This window comes from Columba livia, chromosome 4 (assembly GCF_036013475.1).
Source record: "Columba livia isolate bColLiv1 breed racing homer chromosome 4, bColLiv1.pat.W.v2, whole genome shotgun sequence".
Taxonomy (NCBI): Eukaryota; Metazoa; Chordata; class Aves; order Columbiformes; family Columbidae; genus Columba; species Columba livia.
The window spans coordinates 56849215-56876707 of record NC_088605.1 but is presented as its reverse complement, the minus strand read 5'-3'; the positions used below and the strand labels follow the sequence as shown (position 1 = coordinate 56876707).

The window sequence follows — 27493 nt, the reverse complement described above, 5'->3', positions numbered from 1 at the left end:
TCGGGGTGTCTCACACAACCTGTATGTGACTAGTGACTGTGAAGCTGTGCTTCCCTGTGTTTGTTCTCGTGTGTCCTTACAGAACGCTTGCTTTCCCTGCCTGCTCTGCCTCTTCTCCTGGAACATGTAGCTGTCATTTCTATTTAAACAATTATTTGTATAATCTCTCTGTGCACTGAAGGAAAAGAGTTGAACTATAAGTTATAGCAAGACTTTTATTGTAAAGTCTCTGGAGAAAATTAATATATACTTTCCTATCTTGCATGTATCCACTATACTGGACTCTTGCTTAATCAGATGTGCCAATGTGCTTCCCCTTAAATAATTTTTCTTGTACTCTTAAGTTCAGCACTTATGCTTGAAACATTACCTGAATGTTTAATCACTTTGAATGGTTATTTCTGCCTGAAAACTGTGGTAATATGAGTAATGTTCATATTGTGATCCTGTGAGCTCCTGCTGGTATTTGTGTATGTGCTTATATGTTGTGATGTGGTATCTGTGTACCCCTCATTCATGACAGAAAACAAAGGGAAGAAAAATTTGCTAACCAGAAAAACCTGTATTTCAGTCCATGTACCTCCTTTGATACACTGTCCTTTCCTAAACAGGATTATTATTTGAATTTCAGGATTTAAAGTTGGCAGAATAGCCTAAAGCACTCTTTGTCAAACTGACAGAGAAACCTGTGCAATTAAAACTGATATTATTTCTGTAGCTGTTGTCACGTAGAAAGAGAACCTCTTATGTTTGATTGTAAACATGATGGTCACTATTTCTTACATACCATGGGTCACTGAATTCCTGACAGTGCTTTTAGAGGCTTGCTAGCCAGCAGTTATGGAGAGTAATTTATGGAGAAAAACTATCAGCAAAACTACGAGCATCAACTGGTCTGGGTGAGATTTGTTATACACTGAGGCCTCCACTAGGACTTCGGCAAGTGCACCTTTTTTGAATAGTATGAAAGACCTTGTCAAGCTGTCTCTGGTAATTAGATCTGATGTAGCTAATACCTGAAATACAGGCAGGACAGTCATGTGGCCAAATCATGGCTTGTCAGCAGTGAATGTGTTTGTGTTGAGTTGCCTGTGTTGTTTTAGGGAAGGGAGCATTGCACACAGAACATCTAGAAAAGTTTTGTACATATGTTGTCCACTCTGTGCTGAAATAATAGATTGTAGTTCTTCTATGTCAGTTATTTATATATTTAATTAGATAATACTAGTGTTCCTTATTTGAGAGGAAAAGATAGGTAGGTGGCAGACATTGTCAAATAAAGCAAACAGGTTGATTTTGAGTGACTATCAGATGATAGTCACCAGAAGTGTCTATATTGTCAGTACTTCCTAGTGCTGAGGGAGTTCAGGCACAGCAACATTTAACCATGTATTTTGTTTATTTACTATTGACCTCCAGTGTTTTCCCTATTTTTTTTTTTTTAATGTATTGTAATGTTGGATTAAGTAACACCATGGTGCAATGTATTAAGTGTTGCTATAGCTTTCTTTAATGGCAAGGGAAGCAGTTTAGAAAAATAAAGCAACTAAACCATAAGTGTGGAAAAATGTCCCTGTGCTTTATAGCTGAAACTGCAGATGACACAACCAATATAATTTACATGTCCCATTAGAAAAAAAATCCTCTAGCAACCTGAGATTCCTACTGGCATCACTTCTGCAGAAGAAAAACACAATGTGCAAATACTCGCTTTTAACTTTAAGAAAAAGCACCAAGAATTATTTTCTGCTTCCTTATTGCATTTCTGTGTTCTGTACATCAGAATTTTCTCATTTATAGTAAGAAATGAAAATATGTTTAGCTTGCTAATAAATGAAAGAGAGCTGCTTTAATGCAATTCAGATGAAAATTATTCAGTTTGTAAGCAAATTCCTAAGGGAAAAGCTGGGAAGATAAGTACATGATGCAATCTAAAGAAGTCCTTCTCCTTTCCTTTAAAATAACTTTGCATGGGTGTGTCTTGTTGCTTTTTAGCTTTAAGACTGTCTTAGTTTTAGTTTCCCACTGTCAGAGGAAAGGTCTGTGTGCATTACTGTGGCAAAAAGGCTAAATGGATATAGTCAGAAACAGTTGTGGTTGCTTTTGACAAAATGTGGCCATCTCCTCAGTTGTCTTTATGATTCTTTCCCTTGCTTTTTAATTTGGTTGACTCTTTGAGCTAGAAAAGAAAAGCAGCCACAAAGTTTATAATTCAAGGAAAGAAGGGATTGGAACCTTCTTTGTCATTTTTCTGAATTGCACATTCCTGCAGGTAGCAGGAGTCACACAAGTTGAGCAAAACAACTTTGCCTGTTAATGTTTTGCTTGGAGCCACAGAATGTATTATTAAATTCCTGCAGGCAAATGAAACTTCAAATATAGAAAACACAAAATGTGGTCAGCTTGTGTCTCATGTTATATGTAGTTATTGTGTTTTCGGTGTTGGTTGTTTTTTCTTTCTTAGTATTTCCAGTTTTCTCCAACTCTTTCAAACCTTGGACACAAAGAGAACTTGAATGACTGTGACTGAAACCCCTTTGAAAGCACAAAGAATGCAAAAGAAAAGCTAGGTTTGCAGCTGTCTAAAGTAGCTTCCAGCTGATAACCTGGCTCTCTCTCACGCTATTCTTTATCATACAAACCTGGCTGTTAGATTGCTTCAGTGCAGTACTGAGCTACCAGCAGCCAGAGGTTCCTTTGGTCCAGCTGATAGTAGGTTAGTCGAGCTTCACTGAAGAAGTGTTAATTCTGGCTTATTGAGTCATCAGTCCCGTTGCTGTTTCAAATAAATGGAAGATAAACTGGAACAAATGTTTTTGTCTTATTCTGTTTGGTCTGTTTGGCTGTATTACAGCATATTATTTAAGTTTCATCACAGGAATTGGTACTGTGATTTTATTTTTTTTCCCCTAGTGTATTGCTAGTTTTTTTGGTTTTTCCTTTTGTTGACTTCTTCTTCTCTTTGGTTTCTGTGCTGGTTTTTTGACGTATTTTTTTTTTAATCAAAGTATAAATAAAATTTCTTAGGGAAAAGGAGTTTCTTACTAGTATGTAAATAGCAGGTACAGAAATGAATAACTGATTTGTGAGAGAATTCATGCTATAAAAATATTAGAATATTATTTGAAGAAGCATCAACACTTTTCCTGAAGATGGGTGGGTATTGTGGGAAGTGCTGTAATGCCTTCTGGTTTTGCCAGTTTATATCTGGCTAATCTGTGCACTATGAAGAGGGTGAGCAGAATGCTCGGGGAAGTGTGTTGCCTGATGCCTGGTGAAATTTGCCTCCCCTCAATTAGTTGAATCATATCAGTACTGTAAGAAGGGAATACCAACATCTGTAGAAGTTCCATATGTAGTTTAACTGTCAAAGGGGATATGGTGAACCCGTGACACAGCGCAGTATGCAGGAGTGGAAACTGACAACAACTTCTTTCTCTAATTAAAGGCTAATAATACTTAGGAAAATGCTGGAGGAACTTCAGGTACAGCTTTCATGAGTTACTAAAATAAGCCCCTTACTTGCTAGCTTTTTAAAGTTTTTAATAAATATTGACTTACTAATCTCACGTGTTTGCACAATGTGAATGTGACTTGATGGGCATGCCTCATAGTGTGATGAAGAATTCAGCAGCTGGATATTAAACATCAGCTTAGTTGCTTGTGATCTAGGTCAGATATTAAACTGATGATCTGGATAGCAAACCCCGGAGTTGTTGAAGTTAATGCAGAATTGTATCTTCCTCCAATTTTGTTCTGTTGTAACATTAAAAACAAAACAACCCCAAACAAAATAATTGGAAAATGTTATAGTGAAATACTGTCAGGACATGAAACAAAATTATACATGAAGCCACTTGCATTAATGTGAGGTTATCTTAGAAGTTTGATTCATTTGATATTGAAAATGAACAAAGAGTAGTGATAAGGATACTAAATTTTTCATATATAATTGAAGCTGCTGCTTCTTTAACCTTGTTATATTGAATCATCAAGGTTAACATTTATGGCGGCTATCTGTTTCTTATAATGGAAGATCTGATTAAATATTTGTTGTAGTTCTGCCTTTGAGTTGCATTTGGATTATGCCAGTGCCTGTAGACTGATTTGCCTGAAAAGACACATCCTTCAGTCCAGAGAGTGGTACTTTTTATAATATAAATGTTTTTCCAAATGTTTTAGTTGTGGTTTCGTGCATCTTTTTTCCTGAAGAATAACTAATGCTCTTTTTAACGTATAAACAGTTTAAGTTTTACCCACTGTTTTAAAAGTCAGATATTGAAGATTCACAGGTATACTCTAGTGCAACAGCTGTACGCTTTTCATTACCAATTAACCTGTAACCAAAGTGGTGAACTGAGTATGTTGTTCAGTCATAGATTTTGGCCTGCTGATACACTAGAGGCTGGGGTACCTTCCTGTGTAATAGCTGGGGCACAGTGTGTCTTTGTCAAAATCTATAAATGGGCTGGAATATAAAACAAAATTTCTCAAGTCTAGTTCTTCTGCTCTGTGTACGAAGCCAGCTTTCCTAATTCAATATATTTATTTGTACTTTTAAACACAATTTGTGCCAAGGTACTAGAGCACTGGTAGACATGCATAATTTTCATTTTTTAAAAACCTTTTAGGGTGTTTCACTGGCATGAAAGCATTGCTCCCTGCTCTTTCAAAATTCCTGCATAACCACAGCTGTTTTGGGTTTAGGATGCTCAAACTGTGACACACGTATGGAAGCCAGGCAGGTGCCTTGTAGCTAGGATTAGGCTGAGAGAGCCTTGCCCCATGCAGTGGGTGCATACTACTTAGATTTGGGAAGATGGCATGGTCCAGCGCTGTGGCCAGCCAGGGGACTGTTGGCCACAAGGTGTGTCCACAGGACATAGATAAGTGTGGGATTTGTCAGCTGCTGAGCTGCTATAAATAATGCCATCAGAGTCATCCTTTCTGTATGTCTTGCTGTGGACTCATGACTTATCTTTAACCAACAGCTGATTAGACTTGCTTCATGTCTGAATCTGGTTTTCCTTGCAATACTGGCACAGAGGTTTGTTCTCATGGCTTTTAAAAGAATATGCACGGTGGGTCACTTTCTCTTTGTGCGCTGCATGTCCTCAGTGGTCCTTTTTCCATGGGTGCAGGACTTGCATAAGCCCAGGGATGGCCATTCACATCTTGGTCCTGTGTTTAGTTGTGGAATTAATTTGTACATGGGTGAAGCAGCAGAAACAAAGGTAGTGCTACATATTGATCAGGGATTTCAGGTATGTCTGTTGAACACGGTATTTTACTTAAAATTACCAACTCACTGTTTCTAATACAGAGTCTTTATTGGAAAATAAATCGCATTGGTGCTATGTGTACATGGTTTATGTCACAAAATAGTGTCTCAGTTCTGTCCATGTTTCAGAAAAAAAAAGTTTTGTTTTGCTTTTTTAAAATCTATTTGCACACATCTTCTTGTACCATTACTGGCAGGGATGAGAGTAATGGATAAGAAGACTTTTAAAGATGGTTTTGGGTGCTAAACAAATAAGGTGTTTTCTGGATGTATTTCTGCCAGTTATGCCCTTTGAGATGTGTTTCAGACAGATTTTTTGTTTGCACTGAGTGCCCTATCAAGTTATCTCTGATCTACTTTTGGAAATACTTGGTTAGCCTGAGCAGAGAGGTTTTCCTTCCTCGTGTAACCCTTTCCCTAGTTCTAATACTCAGCAGTCACATGTACAGGTGTTATCATCCTTATTTAAACTTTGTTTTGGCTTTTGAAAGTGTTAAATGCTCCAGGATCAACAAGACAGCAATTAATTAAAGTACAGGTCATCAGTGTTCACTTTTGAAGTGGAAACTGGCTGTGCAAGGGGAAACGTATTTTATAATATTTTATCACGTGGAAGCAAGGTAGCTGACTGGACTTTTGTGTGCTGCTCTTCAGAGCTGCTGGCCTGCTGTCTCACAAATGAATTGATGGAGGAAGCAGGCCAGGGCTACATGGTCTTCTGTGTTTTGTGGTCCAAGTGCTCTTAGGATAGTTCAAGACGACTGAAATGCCATTCAGTGCAGTACTTGTGGTCAGTTTCTCTCCGAATGCCTCATGTGAGTAATTCTCCTCATGTTTGGATCAAGGTTAGGTGGCATCTTCCAGTGTCATGAAAAGAAAATTAAAAGATTCAGTTCTCTAGCCCATAAGCACCTTGTTGGGTGGTGTGCTTATGACTGAAGTATAATGCTGTAATAGTGACATAAAGTGTAAACTCCCCCTGATACTCTAGAGTGTGTAATGAAACAGAGATTACAGAATTGGAAGAAGTGAGATTACTAGATGTTCTATGATAATCTCATTCCAGTCTTTTGAACTATGCATGGATTATTTAAATTTGGGTCACAAAGGTCTGCTTTAGACATGTTTATATAATGAATAGATTATACTGTGTATCCAGAAATACATTTTTTATATATAATTAAAATTAGCCATCTGTATATTGAGTCAAGCAGATTATCTCCAAAATTGTTCTGTGTCCTGCCCCCCCCCCCCTTTTTTTTTTTTCTTTATTCTTCCCTATTCCTCTTGTATTAATTTTGAAATTTCTTCAGGCAGTTAAAACAGACATGGCTGTTTTTCTGTTCAGCGAAGGGCTCTAGAACTGACTCAACCTTTGCTGATAACTTAAAAATGTTTGTAGACAAGCTAGAATATTCAAACAAAATACCTATGCATTTTACTAATTATTTTTGGTATAGCTACAAATATCCTATCCTGACTTTGATGGAATTAATTTGGAGGAGAAAAAAACCCAACAATTTATGTCAGTTTTCTCTTACTTCTGAAGAACTGGAGTTGTAATACTGGTATGGAGAGTTTTATAATTGACAAGGAAAGATCCTTGATACCTGTTCTCTGGCAATCATGTATTTCTCATCTTGTTCTTAGCCAACACAAGAACAAACATAAATAGGAGTCAGAGAGTCTGTGTAGAACCCAGGGTTCTTGCATTTCTCTTAGTTGGACGCTGCTGCTCTTGAAATAGTGTCGCAAAACACCTCTGTTGTAAGATGAGGTGGCAGTTACAGGTCTGTGTGTACTTTTTTATTTCTTTGTTTCCTCCTCATGGAGTTTGTACCATATGCAACCACTCAAAGAACCCCTCCAACCCCCACGCTTGTTTTGGCTGTTCTCGACCCTCAGAATTTCTCATGGGCATTGGTCTTTGGGATAGGAAGAGTAAGGGTGCTTATAATTTTATGGAGTCACAATGGACCACATCTAGCAGATTAGTAGAAGCCCATTGGACTGCAGCTGGAGAATCACAAGCACAGGGTAGGCATACAGCTTTACAGCTTTTATCTGCAGGGTGAATCCTGACCGAAAGTACCAACTCAAAAGCAAAGCAGCCTTAGTTGCTGAAGCTAATCATCATTAAAGGCTTAATGTTCTTTGTTAGGTGGCTTCTGACTGATCCTGTCTGAGGTTTTCCTGCTGGCACGGCCTTCATCTGTACAGGACAGTGAAAAACAATGCTGCCATGATATTGTAATATTAAAAAATGCGGGTGACCTTAAATCATTGTGATACTGGTAAAAGCAAGTACATAGTGTGGCTGTATTAGTGTCCTGGCTTGTGCTGCTGAGCTTCTTCATCTGCCTCTCATCTCCCTCCCCAGAGTTTGGAAGGTGCTACTTGTGTGACTGCTCTCCCATCCAGGAGTAAGAGGTTCTTCCTTGCCTACCTGCAAACTTTCCCCAGCAAACTGTCAGAGAAAAGAGAGGTGTTGTGTGCAGACAATCTGTGAAGCAGACAAGGTGTTGTGGTCTGTGACTCTACTGTTTCATACTGGATGTACTCAGAACAGCAGTTGGAACAACCTAGACCTTGAATGAGCACTTTTCATTGAGTTGTGTTTGTACACAATGTGTATATGTATTGCATCTTGTTCCCATAAGTCATTGAGAAGTGCCAGCATAAACGGGCAGAGTAGAAAATGGTAGTCTGATTTTGACTCTTTAATGTAAAGCCTAATGCAATTTGAGAATCTGATTTGTTTTGTAATATCACAGCTGATGTGTTAAAATGATGTTTTTTCTTCGCTTGCTTTAGGAATAATTTTAGTATAATACCTGAGCTTGAGAAGAAACATTAGTAAGTGAAGGAAGAAATGCATTGAGGAACTTTTAGTCTAGGAATTATTTTCTGTTCCTTAATTTTGGTGTGAACTGGGACTAGAAAATTAGATTAACAAGGAATTTTAAGCATATGTGTTATTTGGCCACGAGATATTTCACATATGTTGTGACTTTCTGCAATGTTCATAAAGAGCTTTTGTTTGTGAGCAGAAGAAAAAGCAAGAACCTATGAACCTTGTCTTCAATTTTTATTTCAAACTTTCTTTCTTCAGGGGAACTAAGCATGCTTGGCTTTTAAATGCATCTCTCATTCATTCATCCCAGCATTAAAATGTTGCATTAGATGATGTGACCTAGTAGGACAGTTGCTAGGATCAATGCAGTACATTAGTTTGTTCACTGCGGTTCTGAGAACCAGCTGCAAACCACTTCAATCCACCAGGAGTTCACGGGCCCCAGTTTGTTAGAAACTGTTCTGATTTTTATCATTAGGAGGAGGTCGGAAGCTCCTGCTTCCTGCTCACATCAACAAGTGTCATTTCCAGCTGTCATTGGCAAATACATTCACTGAACACTTCAGGATTTCCAGTATTTTGGTGCCTATTTCCGTATGTGGTAGATTGAATGAGGATAGCTCCTTTGTTTTACTGACTTTTTAATGGCTCCTTTTTTTTTTTTTTTTTTCAATGGACATTTTAGTGTTAGCATAGTCCTACAAATATAAAGCAGCAGTGCAGTACAAGTGAGATGTGAAACAGGGATTCCTGACTCCTTTCTTTCTGTCTGTATTGCTTTTCGTGGCAAATGAGCTGTGAATTATCTGAACAAATTAAAGTGTACTTGATTTGTCTTCTGATAGATGCTTTTATCTTTCATCAGAAATGTACTGCCAGCTTTTCAAAAGCTTGCTGTGGGATGTCTGCTTCAACATATTCTACTAATTATGTTTGTTTTTTAAATACATGCGTGTTGAGTAGGTCTTGAGCATGCTGTTGTTGCAGGACTGAACTTGATGTGGCAGAGCATCTATGTTACTGCTCTGTAGCAACAACGTATAGTTGTTCCAAGTGCTTGGAAGTTTTCTCATAAAGGTGGTGTTGTGGACACACAAAGCAAACTGTTCCTGAAGCTAAAAAAATGTTCTTCACAGATTTTTCCACTTAGCTGTCTGAGACTGCCCACGAGACATACCAGGAGACTGTCAGGAACAGGCTTTGTCGGTGGAAGAGCAGAGGCTGTTATGAGTTGTGACTGGATCAAGGATACTGTGTTCATTCAAGGTGGCTCTTCAGGGGAAAGAACAGACTTTGCAAGTATGCTAATAGGTTATTATATTGGGTTAATGAGACCAGCTGTGCACTGTTTGCAGAGTCTCCTCTCTGGTAGATTTTTCTTTTCTTGTTTCATTTTGGTTTTGTTTTTTAATGTACAAAGCACAGGGGGATGTCCAGCCAGAATAATTGTGTATTTAGAATGCACTTCTCTTTTGTGTGTTTATTTAAAGCTAAGGTGTTTAGATTACAATGACACTTGGAAAGGTGGGGTGGGATTAAATCCCTAGTTTGGATTCTGCATCTCAGATGGTGAACTTTATTACTGTTGTCTGCTGAGTAACACTGTGACTGAGGCATGGTTGTGGTGAAACAGGAGACCAGAACCTAAGGGAACACTTTTATGCCCGGTGTTACAGTTGCAGTTTCTCCAGCTACAGAACTTGTTCAAGTAGTTCTAGTAATGCTTTCTTTTGGATTTTATCTTTCTGAGAGAGGAGAAGAGGAGAATAACATTATTTTAAATTTCTTTTGATATAGCATCTTCTAAAATACTGTTAGGTACTTAAAGAAGGAGGGATATACTGCACTGTAGCTGAAACTCGTGCTGTCCTATGACTTGGTTTAGCTGACTAATCGCTGTGCTGGCAGTCAGTCTGTCTTTTACCCTCTTGCTTTCAGCTTATGACTTTGAATGTATGGAAATTTTGTGCCTCTTTCATGTCTGCCCAAGTTGTAGGTTTTCTTTTTCCCTTGAGTGTGGGAAGGAACAGGCTAGTGAAGGAGCCAGATTGAAAGGTCTGGGGGGAAATATGTACCTCACATAGTCCAGTAACTGCCGCTCCTGTATCTGTTGAAATATGGTTGTTAATTTAATTACCGAGGTTAATGTTAGGGTTTTCTTCACTGTTCAAATGACTCTTATAGTTAATTTCTGTGTTTTGATAAGGAACTTTGCTAAGTTTGTTAAAGATTTTGGGTTTGGAGTTGGAATCAACATATTGTACTGTTTAGTAGACGCCAGGGGTGTTGCCTTAGGAAAGAAATAGATTTGATTTTTTTTCACTCGAAATAAAAAGTCAAAGAGAAGGGAGAGGACTCAAATCAACCAAACCAAATCAAAAAACCCCCAAAACCAAACCAAAGCAAAAAAACCCTTGCCATCACCATGAGCAGGTTCTTTTTAATGTTTGTAGGTAACTCTGTAGCAACATTAGCCAGTCTTCTTTATGTACTTTTATACGCTTTCAGGAAGGTGTATCCTGTTCTGCCTCTGTGGCCATTCTTGTCACTTGTGCTAATTGGAGAGCTCTAAAAAAAGGAGAAAGTGTTTTTTTTTTTTTAAAAAAAAAAATTTTTATTTATTTATTATTTCTGCCATCCAGGCTAATTGCTAGTTTATTTTAAATTATGTTATATCGCCTAATTTTTGTCTTCTTGAAGGAAAGTACTAAAAATAGAGGAATGAAATAAATCACCCTAAAACAGAGAGGCTGCAAATTGTTACAGAAGTGTACAATTGCTGGAGTGCCCCAGCACTGGTATTGTGATAAAAGTTCTTGACGTTTGTCTTAAATGTGGCTTTGCTAGGTTAGGGTTTTCTACTGCCTCTCTTTTGCACAGAATGCTCCATGATCCTATTGCTGTTATACAAAGATTTCTGGCTAGTAGTTTTCCTGGCATATGATCAGTTTATCCTGCTAATAATTTTTCCTCTAGAATTGTGAAAATCTGTGACTGAAAGTGACTTTGCTTTCAAAACCAAACTGTTTATTTTTCTAAAGGCCTGTGACACACTGAAAAAAAAAAAAAAGTTGCCTTTTTTTTGTTTGTTTGTTTGTTAAGACATACGTGGATATTTTTCCTTAACAGCCTATAATTATTTTTCTTTTTCAGAGATCAATAGTTTCCATGTAGAGGACTTGTCACCTATGTTTTCATTTCAAAAGACATAGGCTGGTCACTTGAGACTGGAAGTCTGTCAATTTGCCTCCAACCAGAGATTGGAGAGTATTGAAGCACCATCTCTTTTGTGGGATCCCCAGAAAACTAATTTTTAAAATCTGGTTATTATTTTTAAGACAGTTTACAAAAGAATCCTTTTCACTGAAATGTCTGCCAAACAAATTGCTTTCTTGTTAATTTTGTTCTCTAAATTCATAAACTAAGGTGAACCACATGGCATTTGGGCAGGGTGAATGATGATTTTAACTGGTAACATTTTCTGGTGTTTGTTTTGTTTTGTTGATGTATGGGAAGGCAAAGGTTGGGACAAAGAGAGGACAGCCTGGTAAGATTTAGACATAGTCAGGAAATTATACCCCACAGTTGTAATAATATTTCACGTTTTGTGCTTTTTTTAGAGTTTTTGGTGTTTGTTTTTGGTGTCAGGGATTGCTAGTTAATCACTTCCCTTTCTTCCTGCATCTTGGTTGTTTTCTGCTTGCTTCCAAGCTTGATGTGTAAATAAATAATGTTATTTAAAGGACATGCACATTTGAAGTTTTCTGAGCAGCTGGTACGGTTTGTACCAGCAAGTGCTAAAGCTCGAGCTATAAAACCAGTACAGCTGGAGTGCAGAACGATGGACACTCAGTGTTTATCCTACAATCTCAAACGGAATAATATTATAACATACGCCACTGATGAATATTTACCAGTCAGCCTGCAGTCAGACAGACTACTCTTTTACCCCAGTGCTGTCTGAGCCCAGTTGGATAACAGATTTTCTGAGTTTTCCTAAGATGTCAGAGAGAAGGAATTGTGAATTCTCTTGGTTTTCATCTCCAAACCTCAAGCAGTGCTGCTGCACTAAGTGTTTTAGTAACATAAGGCTGCAACGTATGTTCAGCATGGAATATTTTGTTGTTTCCTTGATAAATGTTGCAATTGAAGTACTAAAGCATATACTGCTCGCTGTGTGGCATAGATTTGCAATCATCTCTTCATTGATAATTTCAGCGTAAGTTTTCAAGTGAAGAGTTTTGGTAAATTCTCTGTAGAGCAATTCAGTGTATGTAGGGTGTACATGCCATGTGTAACTCCTTTCCTGTGTTGTACAGATACAGTATGTTCACTGGTGAAAGTTGAAGCATGTCCTTTGGATTGTTTCATAATTTATCATCCCTTGTACTGTAGTAATTTCAGGCAATATCCTTGAAATTTGGGGTTCTTCTGTGAATATTGTAGGTATAACATGGGTTGTCACTGTCCAGACAGCTCATTTGTCCAGTTAGGCTAAACAGAAATTGATACTTCCTGTTTTATAAACAAATTCTCTGAACTTAGTAGTGCTTTAACATCAGAAATGGTCTTAAATGTTAAATGTTCTGTACTCCTACTCCATTGTACAGTGTTCCTCAGATCATCAAAGTGGTGAGAATAATCACTTCCAGTGCAGGAAATACATAGTAGTTTCTGAGGGAGGTCATGTATTGACTTTTGCAGTATTGTTTGACTTATGCAAGAAACTGCATTATCTTATCTCTTGTGAGAAGCCCTTATGTCAGAAATGCAGAGTGCATAGTAATGTGGCTGAAACAGTTAAGTGATGGAAAAATGAAAAAAGCTACATAGGCTAGTACTGTCAATCTCAAAGTACACATTATGATCATTTAGAAATAAAGCCAGCTTGATTTTTCTCTAGAACTGAGATAGTAAATTTAAGCTAATTCTTGTGTCAAAGCATAAAGGATGTAAGTAATCAAAAAAAATATTCTTACTGTGTTATGTACTTTGAGTCTTCCTTTTGTTTGAAAACAGAAATGTCAAAGTTGTTTAGAAGACTAAACAAACAACTTTGTTTCCTGCTTATAAGTTATGTTGGTGTAGCTGTATAGGATGGGAAGATGTTTCTTTCATGCCTTGTGCTTCTTGTGAGGGTATGGTGGTTGCTCTTGACTATCCTAAATTGCTTTTGCTCGATTGATTTGTTTTTTTGATTATTTAGTGATCTCTGATTTGGGAACCATTTGCCACTGATATCCAGATTGGAAGCTCAGTTTGGATAAATGTACTGATATCCCAGAGCAAGTGAGGCTTCAACATGCTTGTGTGCCAGTAACTTTGTCAAAGGTTTTTTCCTATTCAGATTTAGTAAGTTTGATTGTGTGTCTCTTTTATATGCATAGTAATATCCGACAACTGAATTATCGACTTATTTTAAAATTCCTGATCTGAAACTGACAGTGTGATTTTGTTGCACATAGAGTTCAAATATTGCACATCTGTCCCAACCAGAGATGACTAAAGATTTTCTTTTTGCATAAACCGTGCTACACAGCTGAATATTTAAAAAATATTTCCTGCAAAGCTCTGTTAGCAGTTATTGGTTACAGGAGCAGTAACTCTGTTCTCCTGGCCACGCAAATAAACTGCAATAATCAGGGAAGCTGGCAGGCGAAATAATGATGGAGCATCAGGGCTTCCTCTAGCAACAATTTTAAAAGAGCAACAATGAGACCAGTGGAAGGGGAGTGGGAGGCTCACCCTTTACTTTCATGTTTCATGAATTTCAGTGCTCTCTGCTGTTTTCATTTGCTGTATTCTTATACAAATGTTGAAATATTCTGAAGTGTATGTGTATGGTTGTGGTCTGACCTAATTAGAAGGTTCAGTTTCAATATGGTTTGTCCAGATACAGCTCATATGAGAGCTATCAGAAAAGTTTCCTTTTTGACACACAACTGTTGTGATGCTTTACGCTTAAAATCTCCATTTGACAGTTTTGGAAAAGTGTGTAGTAAAACCTTTTTTTTATTTTTTTTTATATATATATATATATTTTTTTTTTTTTTTTAATTTAAGCATCCAGTTTAGCTCCCCGCTGCTGTGCTGTCCAGTGCTTTTTCTTGTAACTATACATGACATAAGTACAGGCTGTCCTCTGCACCACAGTTGCTGCCAGCTGTTTCTCTGTTACAGCTTTGGTTCATTTCACTTCTGTGTCTAGCTACAGCAAAATTATTCTTGAGCTCTTCCTTCTTTGAGGGCCTGTTATGGTCATCCCATCCTCCTTGATGCTGAAGATTCTCCCTGGCTTGCCTATTGTGGACAAAATGTCTATATCTCAATAATGGGAGTTTAATGCAAATCTTGCCAGAATTCCTACCCTTTGAATTTGTAGGTTTTGTGTAGAAATGCTCTAAACTGTCAAGTATTTTCCAAAATGCACTCATAGTCTCACCTTTTAGTAAATAAATAAGTAAATAAATAGCATGAAGGTTGGGGCACTACTTGTTGAATTATAAATCTCAGCTGCTTATTTGTTCTCTTCCATTTCTCATTGTATTCTCCTCCATCCTCTTCCACTTGAATCTTGATTCACTTGGGAAAATGAAGCTATATTATCTAAGGTCTTTCTAAGCCTACTGGAAGAATTTGGCTTCTCGTGACTCATGAGCAGAAGAACTGGTGAAAATGTAACTTTATTTTCTGAACCTTTTATGGTCTTACTGATGGTAAACTACTAGGTAACCATTTCATGTAATATTCTAATTATATGTGTGCAGGTGTGCTGAGTGCATGTTTGGACATGTTTTGTTGTGGAGAAATCACAATATCTTGCAGGTTTGATCTCCTTGTGGTTTTTTGTCTACACATGCAAACATTCAGGCAGGCAGTAACTCCATACAAGTGACAATGTTTTGGGATATCTGCCATTTTCAAGAGAGAAAACATTGTGACTCATACTTCGAGTTTTTCTTATTTTTGGCAAAGGTTTTTATGTTTAACGTTGATGTTTCTGCAGACTTGATATACAGCTTCATAAAATATTTCAAACCGTAAGCTGAACAACATGTGCTTTTAAAGATGATAAAAATACTTGCTCTAGTCATTTGTTAGGGAGGTGGTTACCAACCCTTCATGTGTTTTGGCTGCCTAACACTTCCCATTATGGAGTTGTCTTCGACTTGCCATGGGGAGCACTTACACTTGCATTGTTTGCAGATGGCTGGAACTAAGCAGTCAGAAAACTCTGTCTGGAGTAAGGCCTTTATTAGATTAAATACTGTTCAGGATTAATTTAGCTACAAACTGTGGGAAAAGGCTTGGTGTGGTATTTTCTTTTTTTTCTTTTTTTTTTTGCTGCCCTCCCTTGTTTGCTGCTGTGGAGAAAACTGTGCTGAAACTAATTATTTGATATTCATGCTTTGAGATGATGTTCGTAGTTACTGGCAACAGATGCATCGTGGAAAACCTGTAAGATGTTCGCTGTGACCTTCCCATCCCAGGTTGAGCAGTATTCTGCCTCCAACTTTCTCAGCTGCATCAAATTTCAGTCACATGTGTGCTTTCTAAGACAATAAACTTCAAATAATGAGGTCAGTCCCATTTCTTGCAAAAGGGAAATATCTGTGCTATGGTGATGGGTCAGGTCTTCCTGCTGTGTTGATGTAACAACTTACCCAACCATCCTGAGTGAATTTTGATGACTGGAGAAATTAGACAGACATGTCCTGTTACATATTTGGATTTTGAGAAGTGCTCTGAATTCAGATAATATTTCACATAAGATGAGCTGTGAGGGGTTAATGCTGCATTGTACATATTCTGAGTATAGACTTGATTATGTGCGGTTGCCCCTGAACCACATAACTCTTTCATAAGTTGGAAAATATAATGGCAATATTGAGCTTCTACCCAACAGTGAATTGGTCTTTTCTTTCACAATCAAAATAATATTTCAACGCAATATATTCTGTTTTATGTAAATATTATAGTTATTGTGTGGGAAATAAGTCTGGGAAAGAAAGCAATACTCCAGAATTAAAATATTCAGAATGCTGTTGTTGGATGATTATCTGTATAATAAATACATTTTTTCCTGTGACAGTTAAATTTTTTTTCAGAGTTCCCAGCTGATGAGAATGTTTTCAGTTATCCAGCACGATTTTTCATCCTGAAGCAGCATGACCTGATTTCCTTGCTACTGAGCACCCTTGCTTGTTGGCAAATTGTCCCTGAGACATCAGTAGCTTAGTTTAGGATGTGATTTGTGAAATAGGAATATAGCCATGCTACAGAATAAATATGGATAAAGAATCCATACATAAAATGCAGGTGGGCCTTCCAATCTGTGGTGCTTGATGAGAATTTTAATTAAAGAATATAAACATCTTGAAATTTCTGTTCCATTTAGTAGAGTTAGCTTATAAAAGACTTAAGTCAGTTTTAAATTTCTGCTAGAAAAGTCACTAATAGAAGTGTAGTCTTACCTTCTTATTTCATACATCTTTACATTAATAATAGTAAAATCCTGAACTCTGAAAAGAAATATTTTCATCTCATGTTTTCTAGTTCAGTCACTTTTGGAGGACAAGTCTGTGTTTCTCATGGAGCTGAAGATATTGTAGAAAGTTTTACTAGTTAAAGCTTTGATGGTACAATCATTTTGGTATTGTGTGTTCAAACTGTTCCTTCTGGTTTGATGCAGAGTTTTCTTTTGGGAACAGATTATATGCATAACATTGGTGTTGCAGAATCACAGAATGTTAGGGATTGGAAGGGACCTCAAAAGATCATCTAGTCTAATCCCCCTGTCGGAGCAGGAACACTTAGATGAGGTTACACAGGAATGTGTCCAGGCGGGTTTTGAATGTCTCCAGAGTAGGAGACTCCACAACCTCCCTGGGCAGCCTGTTCCAGTGCTCTGTCACCCTCACTGAGAAGAAGTTTCTTCTCAAATTTAAGTGGAACCAAGTGTCCATCTTGCTACCGTCTGGTGCAGTACGATATAGAGAAATCTTTGCAGCAAATCCTGAAATGATGATTTCTCTCTTTGGGAACTGTGTGAATTTGGTAGAATGCTCTCATATTTTCTGCATTGCAAATCTGTTTTTCCTAGTCCTTGCTTTTTGATTTACTACTGATTTACTACTTTTTTTTTTGTCTATCTTGTTGTAAGGGACATGGAAGTTGTAAGGATCAGGAAGATGGTTATGACTCCTTTGAAGACTAATCGTCTTTGTGATACTCCCCAGCACCTCCATCACACTTGCCTGACAGTTCAGAAAAGTCTTTAGCATACAGGTCCTATGTCAGAGTGGTTGCAGAAATGTTTCTCCACCCCTGAAGCAGCGTACTTATTGGCAGGGATGCAGCTTGTCTTTTTCTTTCATGAACTGTAACTTAATGCTGTGTTCTTGAAGAGCAGAACTGAAAGATCTAGTTGCTATCTGAGCTGACATAGAGGTACAATTTTTTGTAAGAGCTGTTGGAGGTGCTCTAGGAGAACGTCTCTGCTGAGATACCAAGTGTGCATGTGATGCGAAGAGAAAAGTGCCCTTGGCAGGGTGGAGTAGGGCTGGTTTGCCAGTTTCAAAGATCCAGCTTAAAAAAAGCAAATACCCGGAGCTCGAGAAGGTGTGGTGAAACCCAGGGACAATACCAGCATGATTTGGTGTTTTGCCCATACCCGCACAAGATGCTACTTTGTGATATTGCGCATATGGTAATTAACATGTTAATTGTTTCTTGATGTGGGGGAATGTGGAGTTTGTACTGTTGTACTTGCAATGGTAGAGAGAGGAGAAAATCTGTTTTCACTGGTGAGAGTTGGAGAACTAGGGAAGGTAGATAAGATGATCTGCATTTTCTATTATTATGCTGCACAATTTCTATAGCAGAAAACAACAGTTGGAGGTTATGGTGTCTAAAACCTTTTGCATACCTATGAAAACAGGAGTCTACTCTGCTAAAATCTGAAAGCTTTCTTAACTAGTCTGTTTTGATCAATGGGAACAATAGTGACACTTAGACTATGAGATTATGCATTTGAAAGAAGGAAAATAACAAAATAATGATAGCAGTATCCTATGAAATAGAAAACTTGCAAAAAAATGGGTGGTTCTATCTCTTAAGAAGTGGGGAGGAGGTTAGACTAACTGTCATGCCATGTGTCTTGCTCAGGCTAAATAGCCTGTTTTTACTTGTTACATAATTATGCCAAAATTAATGACCCCAGCATGCACTAAAACTGGTAACAGGGAATGTTGAACACTGTGGAAGAAACATTTAAGACCAGTCAGTTCCTAACAGAGAGCACTGTTCTGAAGACTGATATTCATTGGCCTAATATTCAGTTTTCTTCCTTTTTCTTAGATTGGACAATAAAACTATGTTTTTCGTTTTTGTTTTCTAGGAGTTCACTTCCTGTTGTCATTAGTTGAGAGAGTTGTGAAAAAATTTGGACTTTTAGTGTAACAAAAGAACAACGTCAATTCCTATCTGTGACAAGTTAAAAAAGAAAAAATCTGTTAGAGATTAAGAATCCTGAAATTTTTATTTATTTCTTGTATTTACATATCAATTACCTTAGGGTTTTTTGGTTTTAATGTTATTCCTGCAATTTTACTTTTTCTGTTTGGTGCTGAAATGCGAAGTTGGGTTGGGTGGGTGTGTTGTTTGTAGGTGGGATTTTTGTGTTTTGATTTTTTTTTTTTCTTTTTAATTTGTTAACAAAGCCCCTTCCATGTTAAAATTTGAAAGACTTCATTCTGCCACCTAATTTCTGATGCTCTTGTTAAATAATAAATGCACTATAACTTTGATATAGTTGGTGTAGATTTGTCTCAGACCTGACTACATGAATGCAGAGGTGTGAAGCTGTGAGCTGCTGGGTGCTTGGGAGCTTTGCCTGAACAGGTGCCTTTGGGGCGGCAGGAGCAGAGCGCTGTGTCGCTACATGAATTAAACTCAACTGAAATGGAGAGGCATTGTGGTTTTTCTTATTTGTTTTAAAGGTGTGGGAAATGGTTCAATGGTCCAAATACTCTTACACTGTATTATGCAGGGGGAGGGGATGTGAAGAACTACTTGACAAATCAGTAATGAGTTGATTTTTAATCCTCATACCTGAATTTGCTAAGCTTTTAGAAACTCATGAGTTGCCATGGGCAACCTGGTGTTGCCAAAACTGGACTCTAGAGACCTTTTAGTCTTTGAACTTGATTTCCATTATGGCTTTGGAGGGGAATTAATAACTTTGTATTTTAGCTTTATGGTCACTTTTTTTGTGTGTGTGTTTTGATGATTTTTTTCACTATGCTTCTCAAGTAAAAATGAGTAGTAAAAGGTTTATTTGGTCTTAGGGAGTTGGAATGTGTTACTGCTCTTAAGAATCTACCGCATGTCTTGCTTCTGCTAAGTTGATAAGTAAATCCTGTTTATCCACCTTACTGAGGTAATAACTAAATCCTGTTCATGTTCTCAGTGTTGTGGATTATATTAGTTTTCATTGTTCACCTTGCTAAAGGGGACACAGAAGAGAAAGACAGAGTTGCTTTCATAAGTGTTGAGGTGGTGTGTGATTTGTACAACACATCATGCAAGTCCATATTGCAGCTCTTGGACAAACTCCTAAGTACTATGTTCCTCTGAAGCTGCTTATTAGCATCAATCGTTAGATTAATGCCTGGGAAGAAGAGGAGAGATGCTGACTCTTGCTCAGCTTGTCCTTGCCTGTTTCATGACGGTGTGTAGCTTGCTTGATCTTGGCTTACTGTGAGGAAAATAGGTTGAGTAGTCTAATATTAGTCCTTAATGTAGTAATGTAGATTGAAGATGAGCTTGGTAGTTAAATCTAAGTATTTGTTAACCTTTTAGCTTTTTGAGGGCAATGTTGTTGAAAGAGACCAGGCCAGTTTTAACCCATGTTAAATAAAACCACTAGAAATCTGTCATTCCTGGAGCATATCTGGTAGTGAAAATGAGATTTGTAGCTGGGGATGAGGAACGGCAATGTAATTGCAGTTGTTTTTAAAGAATTATCATGGTACAGTAGAAGTAGAAATTTGTATTTTGTGGTAGAAAAATTTTAACACTAATACAAAGGGCTGTTGCAAGCAGATAATTCTCCTGCCATGCAGAGAGATCCAGGATAGTCTTGAGAAGCAGTTTTGTCTTGCTTTGTGCAAGAGTTTTAGTTTAGGTGGCTAACACTGAAGTTAGTACTGATCTTAGAATAAAGGGAGCGATTGGAGTCTGGTGCTGTAAATGAAGGCTGGTCACCACCTAGCAACTAATGGTGTCGTGTTGGTTCAGCTCAGATAAGGAACAAAAATATTTTTCTCCAAATGGAAAAATATAGAGGTATTATTTGTGTGGGGTACCGGCAGTGCATCTGGCACAGGATATGCTGACGAGAACACTGTTACTGAAGTGTTTCAGAGTAAAATGGGGGAACTGGTGACTGCTCCCATTTCTTCTGGTGTTTTTAAGTAGTTGCATTCAAACATGAAAAAAATACAGTGTACTGATATGAACTTTAACAAAGAGAGAAAATGAAAAGCCCAGGTGTCCTTATGTCACTGCCTTCTCTGTTTGGGAATGTGTCTGTCTTTCTGTTCAGTCTTTTGGTCAAAACATTTAGCAGATGCTTGGTTTCTTTTAGTATTTTGAGAAGGTGAGTGTTTGAAATTACTCTGCCTTGTGAGTTTGCCAGGGTTATATTTTATTCAGGAAAGAGTGTTCATGTTTGGTTGATATTTAAGTGCTCTTTGATCTTGAATGCCCTGTTCTGCCTGTAAATGGTAGCAGCTGCTTTCAGTGAGCAACAACCCTATTACTGCTTCCTATATCTTTCTTTTTGGTGTTATTGTATACAATATGGAAATTAAAAGGAATAAATTAATTGCTTTTTTGGCCTTCTAAATTTTCACTCTTTTTTTCATTAGGCTACAGCTTTGTTGTCATAATCAACGTAACTGGCCACGCTATTTGATACGTGTCATACTTACGTACTGTCTTATTCTAATGCATGTAGCTGAAATTCATATATGTTTATGGTCTGTTATATAGCACATACTGGTCTTGCAAGGTCTGATGCTGATGTGGAACAATACCAGTATGTATCTGTCAGGGCCAGCTGAATAATTTTGTTGTAGTAAAGGTCTTCTGATACAGAATGGAAGAGAGCCAAGTTACATTTATGAAACTTCTAACTTCAGCAAGCTCAGCATTTTAATCATAACACAATAGTAAGAGAGTATAGTACTTATGACAATATCAGAATCTAGTTTGTTTATGGAGTTTTATAAATGCTTGTAATTAATGTGAATGTCTATGTGTGTACTGTGGGATATGCAGAATTTACAAGGGAGCAGTTTAATGCAATTTGCCTCACAGCAGAAGGTTTGACTGCAGACAGTCTCAGGTCTCTGGCCACGGTTTGTCAGATAGCAAGAAAATCTAACACAGGGCTATACATTGTCTTATTGAGTCTAGCCACCATCCTCATAACTTTTCCTGTGCTGTAGCAGAACAAGTTCAGTATTCTTTCTCTGACCATTTGAGAAAATTTTCCTCCATTTCTACTTGATACTCAGTTTTGTTTCTTTTAGTTTACCAAGAGGCAGCCCAGAGGCTCTTCTATTCCTGTGAATAGCTAGGCATCAGTGGTTCTGCCTGGTAAGGTACTAGTTTTATGTTAAATCAGTGCTATTTTGCCATACGGAATGAAAACAGAATGTGATCGTAAATGTAAATTTAGCCAAAATAAAAGAAGACTGATGGATGATATATAAACGTTGGAGGATGAATATTGTAGTTAACATCTGCTGATTAAGCAGGATTAAAAGTCTGTTTTGACAACAGTTAGGACTCTGATCATTGCAGCAGTCTATTGAACCAAATGTGTGGAGTGTTATTCCCTCAGTCAGATTTGTTTCTTCTCTGTTACATCATGCAACGTGATTAGTTTTTGTTTTGCTTCAGTGAATTTCCATGTATGTTGAAAGTGCCAAATCCTTGAAATCCATCGGAAAATTTCTTCCTATGTTGGTGTCTTTTCTTCTAAGTGTTGATTCGGTAGCCAGGTAGCTGCAGCTTTTCTTGACCTATCAGGTCATTCTTCTGTGCCCCAAACACTCAACCTCCCCCTACCCCAGTACTTTCCAAAATTTTTCTGGAGCAGTTCTTAAACATTTCAGAGATAATTTGTGGGAAGACATTGCAAAAAAAATTATGTGCCTTCATGACTTTAATGCAGGAACTCTGCAAATCACAAATCTAGCTTTAGGGTATTAAAAGGTTACTGCTTCCAACCACTTATTCAGCCCTTTTGTCAGTAATTTCTTATCCCTTAGTAGATTTGGTAAAGAGAAATGTATGAGTGTGCCTTTTCTGATCTTGTGATAAAGTGGTTTGATTCAGCCCTTTCTCAACTTGATGGAGGATGTTGGACTTTACTCTGAAAATGGTTGTGGGCACAGGTTCTGTATGCTGTCACTGTCACCGGAGGGGTGGGATGTGTAGCCATGCGGGAGCTGGTTTTGCGCTGCTCTAGAAAGGCTCATCAAAGCTCATAGCCCACTTCAGTATTTTGGTACCCTTTCAGCCTGTGAAGGGGAAAGAGGGGAATTTCATGCATGTGGGTGCTGTGTGCCTGTTCTTAACATGTACCTTGTTCAGCATTATGTGAATGTACCTCTGCAAGCAGAGTAAAATATAATAAACAATTCCTTCCTCTAGCTTGGGGCTTGCTCTCATATGACAGGGCTTTGGTAAGGGATTATTGGATTCAAGAAAATTAAGTAAGTTTGGGACAGCATGTTTTGTTGGACTGATTCTTCCATAAATAAACTCTTTTCAGCCTTGTGTTGTGACCTGGCTCACAAATAAGCATGATAATAAGTTTCTTAAAAGTCTAATATTTTCTATTTTAAGCCTTTCACAGCCTTCAGAACTCGTTTCTTTTGCTGTCCACTTTATGAACAGCCTATTAGCCCACAAGATACTTGAGTTAAGATACCCATGTTTCCTTTCACATGGGAATTATATCGCTTTTTCCTTCAACCTTCTTATCCCCTTCTCTTCAACCCTGTGCAGCATCCTGCTGTTTTGTGGCTTGGAGGGTGCAGGTACAGGCTTCAGAAGCAATGGCAAAAGGGAGGCGAGTAGCTGGCAGTGGGGCACCACAGGGAACAGCCTTGTTACACATTAGGTGAGAAAAGGACTAATGAGAACTGGGTGAAAAGAAAGGAATGTGGAATGACAAGGAACAGAAAGCATTGTTTTCGTTTTGGGTTGTCTCTTGCTGTTTGTAGAGTATTGGTTGAACTGAACTTTCAGTGCAGCGTTGTGTGTCAAAGTTGTATTTGACTATGATACATGATAAAACACACAATGTGTTGGATGCTGGGACTATCATAAGGCTAGATTTGGTGTGGATTTTTTTTTTTAAAATTTATTTTTTCTCTTTTTTTTTGAAAACACTAAAAAAAACCCACAAACCATAAATAAACCCCAAGTTTTTAGTTTTTTAACTCCGGTTAATATTAAAGTACAAAATGCTTAGCTGGTCTGTTGAGAGTTAGTCTTAGCCCTTCAGAACTGCATGTGCTAAGAAAAAGATTATAGATTAACTAAATATTTCAAATTGTCCTTAACTCTGGCTGACAACAAAAATGTGAGTAAAACCTTTACTACTGGGTAGGAGTGTACCACACATACATCTTTTTTTTTTTTCCATTGTGCAATTCCGTCCTTCCAGAACTCATGATATTCCCAACCTGCACATGTCAGCACAACCAAGTGTGTGTGCACTGCTTATTTACAGCTTTATAAATCTCAGTGAGGGTTTATAATGGTGATGTTGTGGCTGAATGCAGACTCTGATTACTTCCTGAGGGATGTACGAGTTCAGCCCTCCGACCTCAAATTGTCAAACACTAATATGTAAAATTGGGTTGAAAAAATGTTTTGGGAATATTACAAAGCAGTTATACAAAATCAGTTTTAATGCTATGCATTTAACTAACTCTTGGTATAGTTTAACTCCATGGATTTTCTAGTTCCGGTATAACAATTATTTTAAATTTGGTTTAGGTATAAACATTTTATTTGCAGAGCTATCCGTGTACAGTGTATAGAAAATCCTAAGGTGTGTATTTGTTCTGAGAAATATACTAGTGAATTTAGGTTAGCAGAGTAAAACAATTGACACAACTTATTCTGAGTGTTGGGCCTTAAACTTCTGTACTTACAGATCAGTTTGTATGGCCTGTGCCCTCAACTGTGGAATAGTAAGGCATAAGAATAGGTTTAATACTGTACACATGATCACACTTACTTTCTACTACATAGTCTTGGGTAAAAAAAAAAATCTGTGTGACAAATTTCCAGATGAGATCAGAAGAGGGTTAGACAACATTGGATATCTTGTAATGACCCTAGACAGGCTTGTGTTTCTCATAAACCTTGATTGTTCTAGGGGTAAGAGGATCTTCCAGCCTTCTTAAAATCATTGTCTAACCTTCAGTCTCTGCTTTTTTTTCTTTGCAGATCTTTCAGCAGCCCAGAGAAAATTTGCCCATTCTCTGAGAGACTTTAAATTTGAATTCATTGGCGATGCAGAGACAGATGATGAAAGATACATAGGTAGGTACAAAGTGACCATAAATGGCTATATTTTTGCCATGCCATCCTGCAACATTATTAAGCTTTTTTTCTGGATTTGTATTACAGATGCGTCGCTTCATGAGTTTTCAAACTTTTTAAAAAATCTGGAAGAACAAAGAGAAATTTTGGTGAGTTGCAATAAAAATTTAATAAAAATTTTAAAAAGCCATACATGTAACAAAGAGTAAGACAAAAGCCAGTTAAAATTGCTTACTGCTTTGTTAACCACGAGTTGTTGATATAAATAACTTAATAGTGACAGTTCTCATTGTGCAAGTTCTGATTCTGTAGTCTGGAGTTTCAGATAGCAGTTCTCATTAAAGAAGAAAGCTCTTTTGGTGAGGACGGGTAACTCTGAGTTAGTTTAGAATGGTAGTGTCCTGATAAATTATGGCGGGGGAGAATGAGAAAACTGTCATAAGGTTATTTACCATTTACAGTAAAAAGCAAGATGGGAGACTTAATACTGCAGCAGGACACCCAAGGTTGGGAAGTTGGTCAAATTTGCATCCAGGATCTCTGTAGCTCCAGCTTCAACCCTTATGTGGATTTGGAAGACAATCTGTTGGCTGATGCAGTAGCATACTTAACAAATGTTTTCTTTGTAGGTGAGCTTTCTGGTGGGGAGTTGCATCTGCAGGTACTTAGTTGCTCTGTTGTGTAGAGGGGAGTGTTCTTGATTCACATGTCTGTGATTGCTTAAGGTTTTAGAGTAACATGGATCAGGTTGGCTGCACATAGACTGTGGGCTGAGAGCTTTGCAATACACCTTGCTATCTGGATTTCCTCACTTGTTCAGAAGATGGGAGGAAGTGTCTTTCTGGATGCCATGGTTCTCTGCTGCAGTTGCATGGCCAGCTTTTGTTCCAGAATAGGGATTCATAGAACAGATGATGTGTACCCCATTCTCTTCTGAGTGTGGTCTTGAGGAAATGCTCTTAGATCTGCCTAGATAGCAATTATGTTCCTCTGTATTTGCCATGTGATTATATCTGTATCTTTGTGGAAGTCAGTAACCACTTGGCATCGCTGCAAGGAAACTGAGACTAATCTGTGTTCTGTGCTCCACTCTGCTCAAAGCTGTGCCTGCAGTGTAGGAGTGTGTAGATAAGTGAATAAAGAACTTGTGAACACTTTTTATTTACATTGCTCTCTCTGGCAGTCCTGAGCCAAGTAATAGCCATGGTTCCTCGAGTGTGCTGTGTTATGTCCTAGTGTATTATTCTCATCTGGAACCACATTAGGGTCAGAATTAGGGTCTATGAGGTTTGTGTATTTCTGAAGAATACTGTCCTTTACATGTGAGACAATTTTTCAGCATCTTGAGTTGTTTTGGAAACTGTAGGGATTTGCTCAAGTACGTTTGAACGCTGGTTTTGTTTTTCACAATTCTGAAGTATAACCTTCACTCTGGTTTTCCCTGCCATCCATAGTTGCATTTTATTTTAGTGAAGTTGCATACATCTAACTAGTGAGTCTTTGGCAAGTTTTACAATGGAAACTACCTTATAGCATATCACATTGTTTTTCACGCTATTTTGATATCAGGTTTTTAAGAGATGTCAGCTTCAGGACTTCAGAATTACGTTGAACATTTCAGTGACTGTATCAATAGATCTTCAACAGTGATTACTAACATAGTAGGCTGTGTAGAATCCAGTGCTGTCTGTCTGTATAGTAAAACATTTCTGTTTTTCAGACAGAGTGCCACAAAACAGTATTACTTATTTTTTTGGTGTGTTGCCCATAGTTCCACAGAAGGCATTATCACAGTAAAAGCTAATTAATGTCAGTTTATTGATAAGAAAAGTCTGAAATGCAGTATCTGTTACAATAGAACAGCGATAGTTTGTTGAAAAACTGGGAAGTACAAAATATTGTGGTGCAAATATTTAATTCCAAACAGAAACAGAATATATTCTTTTAGTTACCAGATGTGTGGCCTCTTCATTGCATCTGCTGTCTAGCAAATATTATGTATCATTTCTAGAGTGAGTTAATATAACAGTGGCCATGTCTGAGAAAATGATTGCATGGTGGAAGTTAAAGATGATTTTCAGTGGCTGCTGCTCTTTTTTTTTTTCTTCTTTTTGACTTCTCATTGGATATTTTAACAGTGACAGGAGCTCTAGGGATACTCCCATGGAGAATATTAGAACATGTTGCACACAGGTGTTTGGAATCAGGTCAAGGATCCAAAGACTTTCCATTAAGATGTAAAGTTTATAGCAGGTTTGTGGTTTGTTTTATTTATTTATTTTTTTTTCTCCCCCAAAACATTCAGTTTTCTTTGTTAAGAATGCTCATTATTGGGTATTTTTCTGCTTACCATTTTGAAGATGAGCAGAAAGTTTCTGACAACTCACTTCAGTTTCAGTGCACAGTTGTAGATAAATTTCAGTCATATAAAGTAAAATTAAAGAAGTCAATGAATAATTATAGAACTAATGGTATTTCAGATATTGCTGTGCATTTTAATTTTTAGATATTTGAGAAAAGAGTTGGGGTTTTTTTACATCTATATAGTAAATTAAACAAAATTGTGCTTAAAAGACATTCTAAACTAAAATTAAATAGTCATCACCTCTGCTTCTTGTGGCTTTCTGAAAGTATTGTTTGTGGTAAATCCAGAGTACATAAAACTTTCTGTTGGTGTTTACCATACATTTCTTTGGTTATAATTTGTCTATTGAATATTTATT

The 27493-nt window shown here is 37.5% G+C and overlaps 1 protein-coding gene across 8 annotated transcripts in view; it reads left to right on the top strand.

The window, feature by feature from the left end:
• ARHGAP10 (Rho GTPase activating protein 10) overlaps nt 1-27493 on the top strand; it is a 149147-nt gene that overhangs the window by 16669 nt on the left and 104985 nt on the right. For 7 of the 8 annotated variants that reach the window (XM_065061906.1, XM_065061909.1, XM_065061907.1 and 4 more), the window contains exons 2-3: nt 24675-24770; nt 24858-24919. In XM_065061906.1, coding sequence (XP_064917978.1) covers nt 24675-24770; nt 24858-24919 — 158 coding nt within the window. Of the gene's footprint in view, nt 1-9346; nt 9435-24674; nt 24771-24857; nt 24920-27493 lie in introns of those variants that run through there. The other variant, XM_065061905.1, reaches the window with a different exon arrangement.